The 20,906-nt window shown below is 47.7% G+C and overlaps 2 protein-coding genes across 13 annotated transcripts in view; both read left to right on the top strand.

Moving 5' to 3' along the window:
- Nucleotides 1–20,906, top strand: part of LOC311633911 (immunoglobulin superfamily member 1-like) — a 67,869-nt gene that overhangs the window by 23,724 nt on the left and 23,239 nt on the right. The window lies entirely within an intron of this gene.
- Nucleotides 4,756–19,557, top strand: LOC311633634 (leukocyte immunoglobulin-like receptor subfamily A member 5). Of its 12 annotated transcripts, none has more exons than XM_084906585.1 (6): nucleotides 4,756–4,894; nucleotides 5,211–5,399; nucleotides 15,826–15,861; nucleotides 16,045–16,332; nucleotides 16,474–16,776; nucleotides 18,180–19,557. In XM_084906585.1, the coding sequence occupies exons 2-6, from the start codon at nucleotides 5,351–5,353 to the stop codon at nucleotides 18,299–18,301; spliced, it is 798 nt and encodes a 265-aa protein (XP_084762711.1). In that variant the 5' UTR covers nucleotides 4,756–4,894; nucleotides 5,211–5,350; the 3' UTR covers nucleotides 18,302–19,557. The 12 variants fall into 12 exon arrangements, with proteins under 12 accessions (XP_084762711.1, XP_084762712.1, XP_084762717.1 ...); XM_084906586.1 differs by lacking the exon at nucleotides 15,826–15,861 and adding an exon at nucleotides 5,601–5,636; XM_084906591.1 differs by lacking the exons at nucleotides 15,826–15,861; nucleotides 16,045–16,332; nucleotides 16,474–16,776; nucleotides 18,180–19,557 and adding exons at nucleotides 5,601–5,636; nucleotides 5,785–6,072; nucleotides 6,227–6,532; nucleotides 8,355–8,900.

Here is a 20,906-nt window from a genome sequence, read left to right as displayed (position 1 = left end):
ATTTTCTGGTATTCTAATTATAACTGTGTGCATGATGTTTTTTGAAGGGGCTGTGGTAAGTATTACAATATAGACACCCAATTTCACAAATTCTACACAGAGTTCACATTTTACTTCTTCAAGGAAAATGCAGAAGCTTTACAGCCGTGTAGGTCCTTCTACCCTCACTACTTTATGCTATCGTTGTGACATGTGTAACTTCTACATACATTAAACATCCCACCAGATCATGCGACTTATTATTTGCTTTAGGCAACCATGCATAGTTTTTTAGACGTTAGAGAAGAAAAATATGCTATGACATTTACTTAGCTATTTATTTAGATAGGTTTGTTCTCTGTTTATTCTTGAATTTCCAAGTGTCCCTCTAGGATGTTTTCCTTTCTGCCAGAATAACTTATCACTGCTTTTAAGCACATCTGCTGGCAATAAATTTGCTCAGTGTTCCTTCCTCTGAGAATATTTTGCATCCATTCCTGAAGAATACATCCAGAGGAATTCCAGGTTGACTCCTCTTTTCTCCCAGGACTTTAAAAATCTACTGACCACGCCGGGACCGGTTTGGCTCAGTGGATAGAGCGTCGGCTTGGGGACTGAAGGGTCCCGGGTTCGATTCCGGTCAAGGGCATGTACCTTGATTGCGGGCATATCCCCAGTAGGGGGTGTGCAGGAGGCAGCTGATCGATGACTCTCTCTCATCGATGTTTCTAACTCTCTATCTCTCTCCCTTCCTCTCTGTATAAAATCAATAAAATATATTAAAAAAATAATAATAAAATAAATAAATAAATAAATAAAATAAAATAAAAATCTACCGACCACAATGGTTTCTGATAGGAAACCTATAATCACTTCAATCATGTTTCCTTTGTATGAAATGTGCCATTTTTCTCTGGATCTTTGCAATTTATTTTTACTAGTTTGACTGTTTGATGATGACCAATATTGCCATGGACATGAAGATATATAACTGGGTTCCTTAAACATGAAAATGTATGACTTTCAGCAAATTTGTGAAATAGCTGATTATTTCCTCAAACCCGTTTTTTCTTCATTGACATCATTGTCCTTTGCTGGGAGATCAATAACATAAAATGTGGCAGGTCCCCGAGTCTGTCTGTGTCCATGTTGAAATATGGATCACCCCCCACGTGGGTGCTTGCTCAATGCTAGAGATGGAATTCCCAGTGTGAGGGAGGAGACCTGCTTAGGGGAAGAGGGGCCCAAAGAAGGAAGCAATGACTCAGAGGTTTCCAAGGAGAGCCATGGAGAAAAAGATGGTGCTGACATACAGAAACAGGAAGTCAGTGAAGGGAAGTGTGTAGGGAAAGTCCACAGTCTCAGTGGGGCCCTACTTTCCTCTGAGAAATGGAAATCAGTCTTCTCAGCACCTCACAGGCCTCCCTCTCCCCTGGGGTGGTCCTCCCTGGCACTTCCAGGCACCAAGAAGAGTGGAGCAGCCTTCACTTCCTCATTGGAGCACTTCACAGAGACCATCAACTCACTGCATGGACCCCATTGAGCCCTTCTGAGGAGTGACTCCCACCCACCCACCACAGACTCAAGATGTCTCATCTGTGTCATCCAGTCAGCCTTCTTTCTGGTCCTCCAACCCAGGCGCCACCCCTTCTCCACTCCTCTCCTCTGCCCACCTCCTGAGGACCCTTCCTATAGCCCCATCTGGTCTGAGCCTGCCTGCTGCACCCCTTCACCAGTTTCCACCTTCAAAAGAGATCCAAGTTGCACATCTGATATTCAAGGCTATGAATGGTCAGGTTGAGCTAAACTCACCAGCCCCAGCAAACACGACTCTCCCTCCACAACCTAACTCACCCAGTAACCCACACTCCCCTCCACACCAAACCACACTCAGCAATTGCGCTGTTTACAAATTCTGTGCAGTTGGGTGAATCAGTTGGTTAGAGCATCATCCCGATATGCCAAGGTAGCAAGTTCAATCCTTGGTAAGACCACATACAAGAATCAAGCAACGAATGCATAAATAAGTGGAACAACAATTCTCTCTCTCCCTCTCTCTCTCTTTCTCCTTTCCAACCTCCAGGACCAAGACCCATCCTGTCTCATCTGACTCAACTGAAAATGGACTTCGTGTTAAAGGTTTTTGTAAGAGTTATATGCAAAAACCACATCAGTAACTTAAGATACTGACCAACAGACCATCCAGGGGCCAGGTGAACGTTGGAATTTTATTATCAATAGCATTAACAATCAATAGAGCCGTTCTGCATGACATTTTCATATCATGGTTGCCTTTTTAAATCAGAAATCTTTTCATACAATATGTTGATTTAAATTTATCCCATTGACTTGGAGCTAAAAAATCCCAAATATTTGTGTGGTTCACTAGACCTGTGTGACTAGCCTTCGCCTTCGCCTGACAGCTCTCACTTTTGACCACAGCTCAAGATCTTTCTGGCCAAGGACGACCCCTCCCCCAGCCCACCACCTCTGGGCCTCTCTCTTGGGCCTTGGGTCAGTTCATGCGTGAGAAGGACCCCCTCAGCCAGGATCCGGGTTGTATGGCATCTACCTGTCATTGAACCTCATTATCGCATTTCCTTTACTCTCCCAATGGGTACATGAGACGGTAACTGAACTCTTTGTTATTAGTGAAGCTCTTTATCTGGCCATCGATTCTGAGTGATAGCTTTGCTGGGTAGCTTATTTTGGGCTGTAGGTTCTTGCTATTCATCACCTTGAATATTTCTTGCCATTCCCTTCTGGCCTGCATGGTTTCTGTTGAGAAGTCAGCTGACAATCGTATAGGTGCTCCTTTATAAGTTACTACCTTCTTTGCTCTTGCTTCTTTTAATATTCTCTCTTTATCTTTTGCTCTTGGAATTTTAATAATGATGTGTCTCGGTGTGGTCCTCTTTGGATTCCTTTTGTTTGGAGTTCTGTGCGCTTCCTGGACTTGTAAGTCAAATTCTTTCACCAGGTGGGGGAAGTTTTCTGTCACTATTTCTTTCAGTATGTTTTCGATATCTTGCTCTCTCCCATCTTCTGGAACCCCCATAATTCTGATGTTGGTTCGCTTGAAGTTGTCCCAGAGGTTTCTTACATTATCTTCAATTTTCTGGATTCTCCTGCCTTCTAGCTTCTGTGGAGGAGTGTCTTCTGGCTCTTTATGTTCCAAATCTTTGACTTGATTCTTGCAATCTTCCCTTCTGTTTTTAGGACTCTGTAGAATATTTTTTATTTCAGACAATGTATTCTTTATTTCTTGTTGATCCCTTATCATTTCTTGTTGACTCCTTATTAATTCTAGTTGATCTCTTTTCATATCCTCATAGGCCTTATCCATCTTTTCTAGGAAATTCTTGAAAAACCTTATAAGCGTAGATTTGAACTCTATATCCAGACACTTTTTGTCCTCCATTTCTTTCGTTTGTGATCTATTTTGTTGTCGCATTTCGCAGTTACAGATGGGACGGGGTTTCAGGGTGGAGCCTGCAGCTTTGGCTTCCGTCAGCCCCGCCCTATGCGGGTCCTTCAGTGCTCGCTGCTGGCGCCTCTGAGAGAAAGGTGCCCTCGATTTTCGCCTGCTGCCAAACAGTCTATGCTCTCCCACAATGAGCCCGGTATTGGGGTTCAGTTCAGTTGGAAGTGGAGTTGGAGGTGGCGTTCAGAGCAGTCTGGAGCCCCAGTCTCCTTCCCGTCAGGGCAATCCCGCGGCACAGCCGACCGTCCCTTCTCTGGGGGCAGTGTGCGCGCCTCCGGGACCTCCTTTCTCCGCTACCCCGGGGTTCCGACTTACAGCCCAGCTCCCTATGGCTGAGCCTGAGTCCCCGGGGTCTGGCCCAGAACTGGGGTTCAGAGCAGTCAGGGGCCCAGCACAGTCGGAGTTTTATCTCCTTTCCGCTAGGGAATGCCAGCCAGGCACTCGGCCTCCCTCCTCTCCGGCTCCGTCCTCTCCGAGCGCCGCGTGTCTCCGTACCTTAGGCTTTTACAGCTCCTCCGCGCTTCCTTCTGGTTTTCTCCTTGCTTCTTGTTGTAGGATTTCCAGTCAGTCGACTTTCCTGTAGTTCTGGGTAATGTCCATTTTATATTTTAGTTGTATTTTATTGAAATTGTTGTGTGCGGCTGCGGCTAGTTGCCTACCCGAGCAGCCATCTTGGATCCTGAACTCTTTGTTGCCTAAATATCTGCAGCATCTGCTTCATTCCTCTCACCCCCATGAGTCCAGGGAAGGAATCCCTGATCTTCAGCTACTCAGTGCCTGGGCAGTGCAGCCAGGGTTATTACTCAGTAATACTAACGGATCACCTGGGCAATGACGGGCAAAGGTTATTGCTCAGTAAGTACTGCTTGATAGCCTAGCAAGTGATGGCCCAGGGTTACTTCTCAGTGATGGACCAGGGTTACTGCTCGGTAATACTGCCTGATAGTGGGAAAAGCCTGGCCAGTGAAAAAAGGGGAGAGAATTGCAATGACAGAGGCTCAGGAAAGGGAAGTGTCCTACACAAGCTCACAAAGGGTTTTAGAAAAGGCAGAGTCAGAATTGGGCCAGAAACTGGGTGGGGTCCTCTCCTGCCCTGATCCTCCACCCTCCTCACCTGGGAAGGCTGTCTCCCTCTGGATTTGGGTTTGGCACAAGTTGGAGGTAGAGCCTGTGGGGTCTGGTGAGATTCAGGTCAGTCTCAGAAGTCCCACAACTTGCTGTCCCCTAAGGCCCACCCTTCAGGGAGGAGCTACTTCCCTTCCTGTGAGGCCACTGGTAAGGAACCAGTGACGTATCACTTGAGGACTGGACCTTGTCACAGCCCATTCTTGCCTTTGTTCCCCAGGCTCTGTGGATTTTACGTCGTCTACACACTGGGGATCATGTAAGGAAACCCCTCGACCCAGAACCTCCCTGACTTTCTCAGCCTCGGTGAGCTCCAGGGGAAAAGGTGGGGAAGACACAGCTCGTGGCCATCATGGGGCTGACGGAATGGTGAAGGGAAGGGAGAAAACGTGCATGTGTGGAGTCTCTGAAAAGAGAAGGGAACTCCCAAGTTCACACAGACTCTGTGAGAGGCAGGAACTGGTGGTTCCTTCTGCTCTACCCTGAGCCCTGCACCTTCGGGTACTGAGACCAGGGTCACCCTCTGGATTGGGGTTGGACAGGAGGTGGAGGCAGAGCTCGGGAGGGTTCTGCTGAGACTCACATCTGGTCCTGAAGGTCCTTGGACCTGCTGTGTCCTCAGTCATCCTTCAGGGAGAGCAGAGTGAGGCTGATGAGAAAATAGGAACCTGTCACCTGGAGCCGGGGCCCTGTCACATCCATACATCTGCTTGTCCTGCTCAGCTCTGTGGACTTTATCCATCACCAGTGCCACTGGGGACCATGGCAGACAGCACCACAGCCTTCACCTTCATTGTCCTCCTGGGCCTTGGTGAGTTGGTGGGGAAGTGGGGAGGGAACCCATGGTCCTCGCCTTGTGAGACCCCAGGACCCAGGAGGCTCAATGGGGACTGGACTCCTCGGGGAGGAGACATGCTCAGCCCCAGGTCTGTCCCCAGTGCTCAGGGGCCCAGACCAAGCCTGGAGCTTCTGTGTGTGGTTGGGGATGGTTCTCACAGGGTTTCTCTTCCAGGGCTGTGTCAGGGCCCGTGGAACCAGGTACAGGCAGGTGAGTCCACCCCACTTCCTCCTGACCTCCTGCTTCAGGACAATCCCCCCAGGGCAGCTGGGGAGACACGGGGTTTGGAACAATGGTGACAGCTGGGGAAGGTGGAGAGAAGGACGTCCCAGGCATTTCATGTCTGATTCCTTTCCAGGAGACGTCCCCAGACCCTCCATCTGGGCTAAACCAGGCCCCATCGTCACCCAGGGGAGCTCTGTGACCATCTGGTGTCAGGGGTCTCTGCAGGCTAGTGCCTACGTTCTGTATAAAGAGGGGGGCTCTGACCCCTGGGAAACGAAAGAACCACAGGACTCAAGTGGCAAGGCTGGCTTCCTCATTGGAACCACGACCTCATCCCACGCAGGGCAGTACCAGTGTGCATATTACACCATTGGGAACATACTGTCAGAGCGGAGTGACCCCCTGCTCCTGGTGGTGACAGGTAAGGGAGACACTGGGTCCCCTCTTCACTGTGGGCTCCAGGTCACAGGCAGAGGGAATGAAGTGTGGGCTTGGGGAGATCCCACCCCTCACAGTACACACCTGGGGTATGAGGATGGCGGTCCCTTTAACACAGACCTTTTCTCCTCCCTCAGGATTCTATGGTGCACCCTCCCTCTCAGTCCAGCCAGGTCCTGTGGTGGCCTCAGGAGATATTGTGTCTCTCTCCTGTAGCTCACTGTTCACATCGGGCCCTTTCCATCTGTTTAAGGAGGGAGAGGCTGACCCAAACCAACACATGGTGGCAGAACCCAGGAACCATGCTGGGACGTGGCAGGCCATCTTCCCTGTGGGCCCCGTGAGGCCCACCCATGGGGGGACCTACAGATGCTATGGTTCTCCCAGCTCTAACCCCAACTTGTGGTCACAGCCCAGTGCCTCTCTGCACATCGAAGTCACAGGTGAGGGTCAGGTCCGGGTGCATCCCCAACTGTTTCCTGGGCTCCAAATGACTGTACTTTGTGTTAACTGGGACCCTGGGCTCAAAAAGGTCAGTGACACTGGCCTCTTGGGGACAGACCCCCAGGCGGGAGGCTTAGGGAGGGACATGGGAGACAGCTATTTGTAAAGTTGAATAAATGCACAGCCCACTTAGAGAATTGCACCTCTAACATTGTAATTTGTGAGTAAGCGGTGTGATTCCTGTAGGTTTTCTAAATCGTAGTAAGTGCTCATAGGAAAGCTGTTGTTCAGACACACTTATATCATGACCTGTGAACCACCCAAAGACTCTCCCTGTGGGCTGCTTTTCAGTTGATCCTCTGATATAAAATGATAACCCTCAGCAGTCAAAGGGAAAGTCACTTCTTTATTCCCGATGGCATACCTATTTTACTCCCTCCATGTCCCATAGGATGGAATGATGGACGAAAATGGGCCATAGCTTCACCTCCGGAAAACAGCTTCATTCACACGCAAAGTTATGTCAATGCAAATCTACTTACAAATTTGCATTTTATATTGGAAGCACTATGGCCCTTTTGTTCCAATCCATTCTTCTGTTTCATTAGGGTTTACTAGGAAGGCTTTCTATCCTGACAGATGCACATCCCCACTAATTACTTTTTCTCTGACCTTTAATCACATGACACCCATTACAAAGGCTTCTTGGTGTCACCCATTTGGATATTCACTCAACTGAGTGACGCTGATCATCCGTGTGCATTTTCTGAATTGTGGAGCTGACATTTACAGTTATTGCATGGGTCACTGTAATGAGAAGTCCCTAATTTTGTTTATATCTCAGGTTTTATAGCAAAATAGGGTAACAGATTGACAAGATTCCCTAGTTTGGGTACTCACTCAGTAATGAAATTAGGGGGGTTTTCTCTGTGACTGAAAGTTTGAGCCACAAGTGTGGACATCCTTGGTTATGACCTTTGTTGTGCTTTGAGATAAAGCAAAAGCTCACACCATTAGCACCCATATGCCCACATTTCTCATTTGGTGACTATATCTACACTGTATGTATTCATTTGTATAATTGTAGAATAAATGAGTTAAACCCTAGCTGGTTTGGCTCAGTGGATAGAGTGTAGGCCTATGAACTTGAAGGATCCCACTGTCGATTTTGGTCAGGGGCACACGCCTGGGTTGTAGGTTCAATCCTCAATAGGGACTGTGCAGGGGGAAGCCAGTCAATGATTCTCTCTCATCATTCATGTTTCTATCTATCTCTCCCTCTCCATTCCTCTCTAAAATCAATAAAAATATATTTAATAAATAAATAAATGAGTTAATAGAAGAATCAATAGATGAACAATTACAGATGAGGATGAAAATGCGGACTTCAGAGAGGAGGGGCCTGGGTGGGCTGGGGTAAAGGAGATCCAGCCCAGACTTTCACCCCTTCCTGCTCCTGAGATTCAGGAGCCCCGGACACCAATGCCTCCTCCATGGAACCTGGGTCCCCATCTGTTGAGAATGGGGGAATCTGTCAGGTTTAGGGGAATAAGATCATGAGATTTTGAGTCTCAGGCTGAACACAGAACACACAGCTCTTAGTTATTTCTGAATTGGGACCATTTTTCCCCTCACCCTCAGTTCTTGATAAGAGTTAGTTGGGCACAGCTAACTCTTATCAAGGTGACTCAGAGCAGGTGCTGAGTTCAGACATCACAGGGACGCTGATGTCAAGGAGAGATGGGAACCAGGGTAGACACCAGAACCCTGGAGATTTTGTTCTACTCTGACCTTTCTGACCTTTGTATCCACATTTTCCAGCCTCCAAACCCCAAGACTACACAGTGGAGAATCTCATCCGGATGGGCGTGGCTGGCTTGGTCCTGGTGGTCCTTGGGGTGCTACTATTTCAGGCTCGAAAAGATACCAGAATGACTCATCATGCAGCCAAGATGTGAACACAGAGGCAACAACACACTATTCAGAATGGGGCACCCCTGGAGCCCATCCGATGAGCTCAGGAGGTGCTTAAAAACAATGTGAACCATAATTGGGGAAACTGTCACCTGAGAATGTCCAGGCGAGACTTGGTAGGTGTGATCTGGGTGCAGGAAAACATGGAAGTTGCCTCCTCCATCCACATGGGGTGCTGTCTCTTGCTCCCTGTGCTCAATGACTCTCCTCCACTGCTCTTCTGTTCTCTCCTGAAAACATGAGGATTCATCCCACATGGCTGGTTTGAATTCACATCTATATACCCCTTCAAGCTTGGTCACATCCATCCCAAGAAATTGTGGTATCTTCATAACCCCGGGATTGTTTTCAAATCAAAATGAACAAAGTAAAATAGAATAATAAAACCCTGATACCTGCTCCACGTGGACCAGACCATTGCACATTTCCACCCCTCCTACCATCTCCATGGGACCTTTTCTTTGTATCGTTACTTGAGAACTTCTGTTGACCTAGATTTCAGTTGGTTCTGAATGATGATTGTTGTGTAGTTTAATTGTGATTTCACCGTGATCATGGAAGGATTTGAGTACATCTTTTACTTTCCTGACTCTCTTGAGCAGAAGTCATAATATTTTTATAATGATTAAGTAATTTTGAATTGTTTGCATAATTTTATTTAAGTGATATATAAGGTTTGTTTTAAGTTGCTTTTTAAACACTTTCCAGACCTGTTTAATATTGATTCAGATTTGTTTGTTTTATATATTTATATCAATCAGTTTGGAGGTCACACATGCATTCCCAATAAGAATAGTTCCCACCATTGTTAATATAGTATTGTAAATGGGTCTGTGTGCCAATCACTAGCTATAATAACAACCTTCCACCTGGAGTGACAGAATCACTGTGCCTCAGTGTTTCTACCCACGGGTCACTGCTGATGCCAGCTGCAAGAAAGGCTCTGTAGCAGACATGGCCACAGGGTCAGGAGATTACTTGAGAAAGTTGTCCAATGAACGTGGATATGAACTTTTGGAAGATCCACCTTGACATAGGCCAATTTCCCCAAAAGGGTAGGCCTTGAAAGGATCACTGCCAAAAAAAAAAAATCAAACTGGAAAAAAATTCTAATCTATATCAACAACTGAATCTTCCAATGACCTTGATGCTACAGTTGATGGGTGTGCCGAGCCAGCACAGCCATGGGTGATCCTGAGAGGTGGTGGTGAAGGATGGTGAAATGAGACAAGAGAATAAAGCTGGGGCTAGGTGAGATGTTGCTCTCTCTGATAGAGAGACAGCACCAAGGCCTGCAGGCCAAGTCTTTATTTTATAGCCAGATTCCACCAGACAGAGTAAGGGCTTGGTCAAGATGTTTACAGTGTTCTCATGAGTTTGGAATCTACTCAATTACATGCACCTGATCAAGCTTTGTTTACTTGCTGCACCTCCTGCAGCCCATATCACTCAGCCATGTGGTTCAGCCCACAGGTTCAGACCATAAGGTCAAGCTTATAATGATAACCTTTGGCTATAATTGTGCTGGGACCTGCACGTGGCTTTGCCCTCTTATTAGTTCCAGACTTGAACCTGTCCGAATGCTGTCGCCGCTCTCCACAGATGGGTCTTCCTCACTGTTGAATTCAGGAGAAACTTTTTCTTGACAACTGCATCACCTTTCCATTCTCATGAGCCAATGTTCCCCACACTAATGTCTGTGTCTTTGAACTGTGCATATTTGCATATAAGTCCACTAATTAATTTCTCCTCACAAAACCAGCCACCTTCTCCTTCACAGGGAGATTCCGCAGTCTGTCCCATGCTTCTATGTCTCTAGATCTGTTTTATTCTTCAGTTTATATTGTTCCTTAGAATCCACATACAAGTGAAATCATGTCATACTTACCTTTCTCTAACTAGCTAATTTCACGTAGCATAATACTCTCCCACAATGCTGTCTCAAAGTGTAAGAAATCCATCTTTTTTTAATAGCTGCATAGCATTCCATCATGTACCAGCCTTTTTACCCACTCAACTACTGATGAGCCCTTGAGCTGTTTCTAGACCTTAGCTATTGTGAATTGGGCTTCTATGAACATAAGTGTATGTATGTTCTTTCTAACTTCTGTTTCAGGATTCTTAGGACATATTCTGGGTGTGGAATCCCTAGACTAAAGGCAGTTCCATTTTTAATTATTTGAGGAACCTCCACATCATTTTCCATAATAGCTTCACCAGTCTGCATTCTCACTAGCAGTGGACCAGGGTTCCAATTTCTCCACATCCTCACCAACAAGTTATTTATTGATTTGTTGGTGATAGCCATTCTGATAGGTGAGATGAGACCTCAATATTTTTTATTTTGTGTCTCTCTGATGAGCAGTGACTGTACCAATTTAATTGATTACTATGGGTTTCCAGCTCTTTCCTTACTATCCCTTTCCTTTTCATCCATTAGCATTCAACTGATTTCCTGCTATGAACCATGCAGGTGCCCCTAAGGAGGTCCCAGCTGGCCCTTCATTGTCTCCACACTTTCCCCCAATCCTGCTGTTCCTTGCTGTAGGCCACTCCACTCTTCCCCAGCTTGGCCAGCTCTTCCTCAGAAGTGTAGATCTGCGACATTTGACTAGTTCCTTTAACTCCAGGGATGTGACCAGCTGGGCCTCCTCAACACATTTCCGTCTAACTGTACTTGGGTATAGCAATCACCCAATTCTTGAGGAGTTCTGAACAACCCCGCTCATGGCTCACCTCACAGGTTTAGTCAGGTGTGTAAATAAACCAGGGTGGCTCCTGCCAGATCCCAACACACCCCTCCCTTGCCATTCAGCAATGCAGGTTCCTGGGGAACCTGGTGCTGAACCATTGGCAGACAACCTGCTTCTGGTGGGGGTTTTGCACTTAGCAGAGCAGATCCCTCGTTTCGATCTATTGAAAGTCAGCCCTGGACACAGGGTTTGTCTAGTTCTGGCCTCTCTCTTTGCCCAGGGCAGTGCGGTGAGCTGTTGAGGTAAGGAAGGGGGAGGGCGGGAAACATGCGCACACGCAAAGCTGAAGGTGGGGTCCCCTTCCTTTCCTTCCTTTCACTGCTGGCACGGGGACCTCAGCCTCCTCTCCTGATCCCGCCAGGGCCTTCTGGCCGTGGGCTGGGACTGGGAACTGGTGGTGGGTGGCTGCGGACACGGCCCTTTTCTCAGTGGGGCTGAGGGCCAGCTCTCTCCTCCCCGTATTTTTCTCCCCCTCCTAGGAAACGGGACTAGCAGTACTCCCAAAACTGCAGGCACAAGGCGGCCTCAGGGACTTAGGGTTGCGTGGTGGCTCCAGGCAACTAGATGACTAGATCACTGGCCCGAACTTAGTTTTGGGCAGCAGTGGAGATCGTGAGATCGGAGTCGACGAGATGGCTGGCCCGGACTTGGTCTTGAGCAGCAGTGCAGACTGTGAAATCGGGGTTGACCAGATGGCTGGCCCGGACTTAGTCTTGAGCAGCAATGGAGATCGTGAGATCGGGGTTGACCGGATGGCTGGCTCGGACTTAGTCTGGAGCAGCAATGGAGACTGAGATCTTGGTCGACTACATGGCCGCCCCGGATGTAGTCTAGAGCAGCAATGGAAATCGTAAGAGACCAGGTCAACCAGATAGCCAGCCAGTCTCATAGCTGCAGGGACCATGAGAGACAGGGTCAACCAGATGGCCTGGACCCAACTTTCTCTCTGGAAGTGGATAAGAGTGATCGGTTGACCACTTATCTGTGCAAATGAGAGAGATTGAAAACAAGGGACTGGTGATTGAGGCAGGGGGGGGTGGTGAGGGAGAGGAGAGGAGTAGGCTGGGAGCCAGGTAAAGGGCGGGGCAGGGATGGGGCGGGGCCAGGTGCGGGGGGGCTGGGCGGAGTAAGGGTCAGAGGCAGGAGCAGGGTGGGGCCAGGCCTGGGACTAACAGAAAATAAATGTTGACATATATATATGATTCAATTACAAGAGGAGGGCCCACATAATCCATGGGACACCCCTAAAGCACCCAGCTTAGATGATCAAAGAGACTATGGAGCTTGGTCCCACAGGACACCTACCACATTAGGCCACCACACCAAGCTGGGAGTCATGGCAGACCTAGCTCATACACAGAAACAAACAAAAGAGGCAACCAAAATAGGGAGCCAGAGAAATAGGCCCAAAAGGAAAGAAAAGAAAAAAAAAAAAAAAAAAAAAAAAAAAAAAAAACCACAGTAGAAATCTCAAAAACAAACAAAACAAAAACAAAACACAAAAAAACACAATTAAATGAAATGAAAGTAAACAATTTGTCAGATATAGAATTCAAAGTAATGGTTATAAAGATGTTCCAGGAATTTAGGGGAAGTTATAACAGCACGAAGAAAACACTTTTAAAAGTCAAAAATGAAAAATACAATATATGACATCATGAATAATACACTAAGTGGGGCTGGGTGGCTCATTCAGTTGGAGCATTGTCACATACACCAAAGACTCTCAGATTAATTTCTCTTGGGGAACATACCTAGATGTAGGTTTGGTCCCTGGTTAAGGTGCATGGGGGAGGCAGCCAATCAATGTTTCTCTCTCCCTCACTCCTTCCCTTTTTGTCTCAAAAATCACTTTAGCCTTGGCTGGTATTTCTCAATGGGTAGAGCATAGGCCCCTGCACCACAGAGACTCAGGTTCAATTCCAGGTCAATGGCACATACCTGGGTAGCAGGTTTGATCCCCAGCCCCAGTTAGGGAATGGGAGGAAGGCTACCAGTCCATGTGTCTCTCTCACACTGATGTTTCTCTCTTACCCACCCTCCCTCTCCCACCTCCCGCCCACTCTCTCTGAAAAGCAATGGAAAAAATATCCTCTGGTGAGGATTAACAAAAATAAAATGGAGTACCTTCTTTCTCCTTATTCTTATTCTTTCACATTATTCTTATCCTTCTTTGAGTCAATCATGTCATTGTTCAGGGCACCTAGCTTAAAAATAGCAGAGAAATCTGTAGCAGGACTGAATCCTATGGTGCTCTTTCCTAAATGGGCTCTGTCTGGTGGTGGGAGCATCTCAGGAGTAAAAATGTGAGGAGGATGAATGACCTTATTAACATCTGATTGACTGAGTGAAAAGCCAAGGCAAATATGTCCTTTGAAAGCTTCCCACAGGGTCACATAACACCCAAAGGTAGGCCAGTCAGGTAGAAGCTAAATCTATCTTCAGAAGATTTTATTATACAAACTTCCAATCCAGTCACAAACTCATCCATGTCCTTATCAGTGCCCAGGAAGATGCCATCCTCTTTAGCTTTCCTGCAGGGGATCCAACACATGCTTTCCTCTTAGCATGTGGCACAAGGTTGGAGGCCAGGACATGAACACAGGGGCTTTCTCCAATGTGCCCTTCACCAAGTACATGGCACCTGCAGACTCATCTCTGTGAGCTTCGCACCAGGGCCAGCACCACTCAGCTCTCAAATGCTTCCAAGGGCAGCCTCAGGCAGCTTTGAGGTGAGCAACACTGGTTTCCCTTTATCAGAGACAGAAACCCATGTACAGGGCATAAAACAATAAAAAATGGCACAATGTTTGACATTTTTTTTCAGATTTTACAGCCCAAGGGACCCTGATGCAGAGGCCCAAAAATCCTGTTGGTGAAGGAACAGCCAGGATCAAGTTCCTCAGAGATACCTGCAATGCATTCTGGGTACATGCACAAGACTTCAAGAATATATTCCAAATATTTGCATGGTGCACTAGGGCTTGTGTGACCAGCCTGCGGCTTCGCCTGACTGCTCTCATTTCTGAGGACAGCTCCAGATCTTTCTGGTCCCATCCTCTGGGCTGGTCCCTGCTCATGCCTTGGGTAAGTCAGTCCCTGAGAAGGACCCCCTCATCCAGGACCCTGGATGCATGACATCTCCCAGTTATTGAACCTCATTTCTCATTTCCTTTACTATCCCAATGGGTACATAAGACGGTAACTGAAATGTCTGCCGCCTAAATATCTGTAACATCTGCTTCATTCACCCTAGCCCCATGAGTCCATGGAAGGGATCCCTGAGCTTCAGCTATGACTTTCCAGAAACTGGCCAATGACAGCATGGGTTACTGCTCAGTAAGTACTGCCTGATTGCCTAACCAATGAGAAAAGGAAAGAGAACTGCACTAACAGAGGCTCAGGAAAGGGAAGTGTCTTACACAAGCTCACGGAGGGTCTAGAAAAGGCATAGTCAGAATTGGGGCAGAAACTGGGTGGGGTCCTCTCCTGCCCTGTTCCTCCACCCTCCTCACCAGGGACGGCTGTCTCCCTCTGGATTTGGGTTTGGCACGAGTTGGAGGCAGAGCCTGTGGGGTCTGGTGAGACTTGAGTCAGTCTCAGTTCCCACAGCTTGCTGTCCCCTAAGACCCACCCTGCAGGCGGGGGGAGGGGGGGCGCTACTTCCCTTCCTGTGAAGCCACTGATGAGGAACTAGTGACTTATCACTTGGGGACTGGACCTTGTCAAACCCATTCTTGCCTTTGTACCCAGGATCTGTGGAGTTTATGTCATCTACACATTGGGACCATGTGAGGAAGCACCCTGACCCAGAGCCTGCTTGCCCTTCTGGGCCTCGGTGAGCTTGGGGAAAGGAAAGGTTGGGAGCTGGGATTAACAGCTAGGTAGCCATCACTGGGCTGAGGGAATGGTGAAGCGAAGGGAGAAAACGGAGCATCGGTGGAGTCTCTGCAAAGAGAAGGGAACTCCCAAGATCACATAGACTCTGAGAGAGGCAGAAACTGGTGATTCCTTCTGCTCTGGCTTGGGCCCTGCACCATCAGTACTAGGACCAGGGTCACCGTCTGGATTGGGGTTGGACAGGAGGTGGAAGCAGAGTATGGAAGTTCTGCTGAGACTCAGTTCTGCTCATGAAGGTCCCTGGACCTGCTGTGTCCTCAGTCATCCTTCAGGAAGAGCAGAGTGAGGTTGATGAGGAAACAGGGACCTGTCACCTGGAGCCGGAACCCTGTCACATCCCTGCATCTGCTTGTCCTGCTGAGCTCTGTAGTCTTTATCCATCATCAGTGCCACTGGGGACCATGGCAGACAGCACCACAGCCTTCACCTTCATTGTCCTCCTGGGTCTTGGTGAGTTGGTGGGGAAAGGAGGGGGGATGGGGTCCTTTCCTCTCCCAGGTCCTGGTCTTGTGAGACCCCAGGACCCAGGAGGCTCAGTGGGAACTGGACTTCAGTGGAAGGAGACATGCTCAGCCCCAGGTCTGTCCCCAGTGCTCAGGGGCTCACACCAGGCCTGGAGTTTCTGTGTGTGCTTGGGGACGGTTCTCACAGGGTCTGTCTTCCAGGACTATGTCAGGGCCCCTGGAACCAGGTACAGGCAGGTGAGTCCCCCCATCCCACACCTCCAAACTCTTGCTTCAGCAAAAACATTCCTGGGCAGCTGGGGAAACACTAGGTTTGGAATAATGTTGACCAATCTGGGGGTAGTGGGGGGGCTGGGAGTGACAGCTGGGAAAAGTGGGGAGAAGGACGTCCCAGACATTTCATGTCTGATTCCTTTCCAGGAGACATCCCCAAACCCTCCATCTGGGCTGACCCAGGCTCCATTGTCACCAACGGGAGCTCTGTGACCATCTGGTGTCAGGGGGCTCTGCAGGCTAGTGCCTACATTCTGTACAAAGAGAGGGGCTCTGAGCCCTTTGAAACGAGGATCGCACAGAACTCCAGCAACACGGCCAGTTTCCTCATTGGAGCCACGATCTTATACCATGCAGGGCTGTACCAGTGTGCATATTACACCGCTGGGGACACATTCTCAAAGCGGAGTGACCCCCTGCTCCTGGTGGTGACAGGTAAGGGAGACACCGGGTCCCCTCTTCACTGTGGGCTCCAGGTCACAGGCAGAAGGAATGAAGTGTGGCCTTAGGGGGACCCCACCTCTCACAGCACACACCTGGAGCCTGAGGGTAACTGTCCCTTTTCTCCTCCCTCAGGAGTAGGTGATGCACCCTCCCTCTCAGCCCAGCCAGGCACTGTGGTGGCCTCAGGAGAGAACGTGGCCCTCTCCTGTAGCTCTAATGTCACATCGGGCCTTTTCCATCTTCTGAAGGAGGAAGAGGCTGACCCAACCCAACACATGAAAGCAGAACCGAAAATGGATACTGGGAGGTGGCGGGCCATCTTCCCTCTGGGCCGCGTGAGCCCCTCCCATGGGGGGACCTACAGGTGCTATCGTTCCAGCTCGTCCCATAACGTGTGGACACAGCCCAGTGCCCCTCTGCACATCGAGGTCACAGGTGAGGACTGACCCCTGTGTATCCCCATCTGTTTTTTGGGCCCCAAAATGGCTGTGCTAGGTGTCCATTGGGGGCCCTGAGGTCATGGGACCTGGGGCCTCTTGCCCAGACTCTGTTCATCCACCTCTGCTCAGGGTTTCTGGGCACATGGGTTTATTATGGCTCCTTTTAGGGAACCATCAGGCCATACTTCAGTCTATGAGCTCACAATTTAACTTACATTATATGGAGCCCAGATAGAAATATGAACATTCCATTACACTTTTCGTTGGGAGAGGATTAGTACCAGATATTTGTTATGGAGAATAACTTCTTATTTCTATAGGCTTCTTCTCACACACATTTTCAAATTAGCTTTATTCATGAACCTTAGAAGCATGTGACAACTATTTGTACAATTGAGTCAATGCGCAGCCCACTTAGAGAATTGCACACCTAACATTGTAATTTGTGAGTAAGCGGTGGGATTCCTGTAGGTTTTCTAAATGGTAGTGAGTGCACATAGGAAAGCTCTTGTTTGGACACACTTATGTCGTGACCTGTTAGCCTCCCAAAGACTCTCTCCCTGTGGGCTGCTTTTCAGTTGATCCTCTGATATAAAATGATAATCCCCAGCAGAAATGGGAATGCCACTTCTTTATTCCTGATGGCATACCTGTTTTTCTCCCTCCACATCCCACAGGATGAAATGACCGACTAAATGGGCCACAGCATCCCCTAATAAAACAACTTATGCCTATAGAATACAGGGTCCAATATTTTGGCCAACGGCACATAATAGGGTTGCAGGCTCAGTCCCCAGTAGGGGGTGAGCAGGAGGCAGCCAATCAATGGTTCTCTCTCATCATGGATGTTTCTATCTATCTCTGCCTCTCTCTTCCTCTCTGAGATCAATTAAAATATTTTAACAAATAAATAAATATGTTAATAGGAGAATAAATGGATCAACAATTCCAGTTGAGGATGAAAATGTGGACCTCCGAGAAGGGGGGCCTAGGTGGGGTGGTGAAGAATATCCGGCCAAGATTTTCACCCCTTCATGCTCCTGAGACTCAGGAGCCCCTGACCCCATCGCTCCTCCATGGACCCTGGGTCCCCAGCTGTTGAGAATGGGGATCTCTCAGCTGTAGGGGAATGAGCTCATGGGGCCTTGAGGCTCAGGCTGAACACAGAACACACAGCTCTTAGTTATATCTGAATTTTCATCACATCCTTTCTCATCCTCAGTTCCTGGAGACAGCTCTTACAAGGTGACTCAGAGCAGGTGCAGAGTTCAGGAGCCACTGGGATGCTTTTGTGAAGGGGTAGTGGGAGCCTAGGGAAGACACTAGAATACCAGAGATTTGGGTCTCCCTGACCTCTTAGACTTCCTTAACTACAACTCTTACTTTCCCCTCCCCAAGGCTACGCAGTGGAGAATCTCATCCGGATGGGCGTGGCTGGTTTGGTCCTGGTGGTGCTCGGGGTGCTGCTATTTCAGGCTCGAAATGACACCCACATGGCCCTCCAAGCAGCCAGGATGTGAACACACAGGAAACAGCGCACCATTCAGAGTGGGGGTACCTGGGAGCCCATCTGATGACCACAGAAGGTGCTCAAAGACAATATGGACCATAATTGGGGCAACTGTCTCCTGAGAACGTTCAGGGCAGAAGACATAGTAGGAAACGTTTGGGTGCTGGAGAAAATGGGCCACGTCCCTGCTCTTCCTCCCTCCCTGACCTCGCTGACTCTCCTCCACCGCCCTTCTGTTCTCACCCTGTGACATGAGTGTCCATCCCACATGGCTGATTTGGATTCACATCTATACACCCCTTCATGCTGGGCCACATCCATCCCAACAACAACAACAACAAAATATGGTATCTTCATAACCCTGGGATAGTTTTTTTTTAATTTTATTTCACTTTTACCTTTTTAACTATGTTTTTATTAATTTTAGAGAAATAGGAAATGAGGGTGATAGACAATAGAAACATTGAGGAGAGAAACACATTAGCTGCCTCTTGCATTGCCCCTTTGGAGGATGGAGCTTGCCATGCAGGCATGTGCCCTGACAGGAATTTCAACCAGTGACCTCCTGACTCAGAGGTCGATGTTCAACCATTCAGCCTCTCTTGCTGGGCTGTGAGATTATTTTTAAACTGAGAAGAACTAAGGAGATAAAAAAAAAAAAGCCCTGAAACCTGCTCCAGGTGGTCCAGCTCATTGCACATCTCCACCCTTTCTACCATCTCCATGCGGCTTCTTCTTTGTATCCTTACCTGTGCCCTTCTGTTCACCTAGTTTCCAATGCTGGTTCTTAATGCTCTTGCTCTGTAGTTTAGTTGGTATTTTACTGTTATCATGGGGGGATTTTTGTACTTCCTTTACTTCCTTTGCTATCTTGAGCAGAAGACATAATATTTTGATAATAAATAATTTTGAATTGTTGGCATCATTTTATTTAAGTAATACATAAGGCTTGTTTTTAAACACTTTCCAGACGTGTTTTAAATTGATTCAGATTTTTTTGATTTGTACATTTACATCAATCAGTTTGGAGGTCACACAAGCATTCCCAATAGGAATAGTTCCCACCATTGTTAATATGGTAAATGGGTCTGTGTGCCAATCACTAGCTGCAATAACAATCTTCCACCTAGCCAAAACCCGTTTGGCTCAGTGGTAGAGCGTCGGTCTAAGGACTGAAAGGTCCCAGGTTCGATTCCGGTCAAGGGCATGTACCTTGGTTGCGGGAACATCCCCGGTAGGGGGTGTGCAAGAGGCAGCTGGTCGATGATTCTCTCTCATTGGCGTTTCTAGCTCTCTATCTCTCTCCCTTCCTCTCTGTAAAAAAAATCAATAAAATATATTTAAAAAAAAATCTTCCACCTAGAGCAATAAGATCACTGTGTCTCAGTGTTTCTACCCAAGGGTCACTGCTGATGCCAGCTGCAAGAAAGGCTCTGTAGCAGACATGGCCACAGGGTCAGGAGAAGATGACTTGAGAAAGTTGTCCAATGAATGTGGATATGAACTTTTGAAAGGTCCACCTTTACATAGACAAATTTCCCCAAATGGATAGGCCTTGAAAGGGTCACTGCCCCCCCCCAAGAAAAAAAAATCAAACTGGAAAAAAATTCTAATCTATATCAACAACTGGATCTGCCAGTGACCTTATGGTACAGTTGATGGGTGTGCCGAGCTAGCACGGCCATGGGTGAACCTGAGAGGGGGTGGTGAAGGATGGTGAAAAGGGACAGGGGAATAAAGTTGGGGTTAGGTGGGATGCTGCTCTCTCTCACAGAGAGACAGCACCAAGGCCTGCAGGCCACGTGTTTATTTTATAGCCAGATTCTACCAGACAGAGTAACAACTTGGTCAAGATGTTTATAGTGTTCTCATGAGTTTGGAATCTACTCAATTACATGCACCTCCTGTAGCCCATATCACTCAGCCACATGGGCCCACAGGTTCAGACCATAAGGTCAAGCTTACAACGATAGCCTTTGGCTATAATTCTGCAGGGACTTGCCTGTGGCTTTGCCCTCTCATTAGTTCTAGGCTTGAACCTGTCCGAATGCTGTAGCCGCTCTCCACAGATAGGTCTTCCTCACTGTTGAATTCAGGACAACCTTTTTATTGGTAACTGCATGACCAGTCCATTCTCATGAGCTAATGCTCCCCACAATAATGTCTGTTTCCCTCAGTTGTGCACATATGCATAGAAGTCCCCAGTGAATTTCTCCTCACCAACCCAGCCACCACCTCCTTTTCTGGGAGAATCCACAGTCTGTTCCATCTTTCCATGTCTCTGTTTTATGTTTCAGTTTATATTGTTTCTTAGAATCCACATACAAGTGGTATCATGTCATAGTTCCCTTTCTCTAACTGGCTTATTTCACTTAGTATAACAGTCTCCAGGTCCCTAAATGCTATCCCAAAAGGTAAGAAATCTTTCTTTTCTACAGCTGCATAGCATTCCATCATGTGAATTTACCAGCCTGTTTACCCTCTCATCTACTGATGGGCCCTTGAGCTGTTTCTACAATAGATGTTAACTATTGTAAATAGGGCTTCTATGAACATTAATGTATGTATGTTCTTTCTGATTGCTGTTTCAGGATTCTTAGGATATATTCTGGGTG

This window comes from Pipistrellus hanaki (assembly GCF_964339955.1).
Source record: "Pipistrellus hanaki genome assembly, chromosome: 15".
Lineage (NCBI taxonomy): Eukaryota > Metazoa > Chordata > Mammalia > Chiroptera > Vespertilionidae > Pipistrellus > Pipistrellus hanaki.
The sequence above is the reverse complement of the archived record's forward strand: the minus strand, read 5'-3'. Positions and strand labels throughout refer to the sequence as shown.

Bases quoted from the DNA above. Each gene is read 5' to 3' on its own strand.
- LOC311633634 (XM_084906589.1), top strand. From the start codon at position 15,726: ATGCTCAGCCCCAGGTCTGTCCCCAGTGCTCAGGGGCTCACACCAGGC. The intron at 16,333-16,473 runs GTAAGGGAGACA...CTCCTCCCTCAG, and splicing joins CCTGCTCCTGGTGGTGACAG to GAGTAGGTGATGCACCCTCC. The intron at 16,777-18,179 runs GTGAGGACTGAC...CCCCTCCCCAAG, and splicing joins TCTGCACATCGAGGTCACAG to GCTACGCAGTGGAGAATCTC.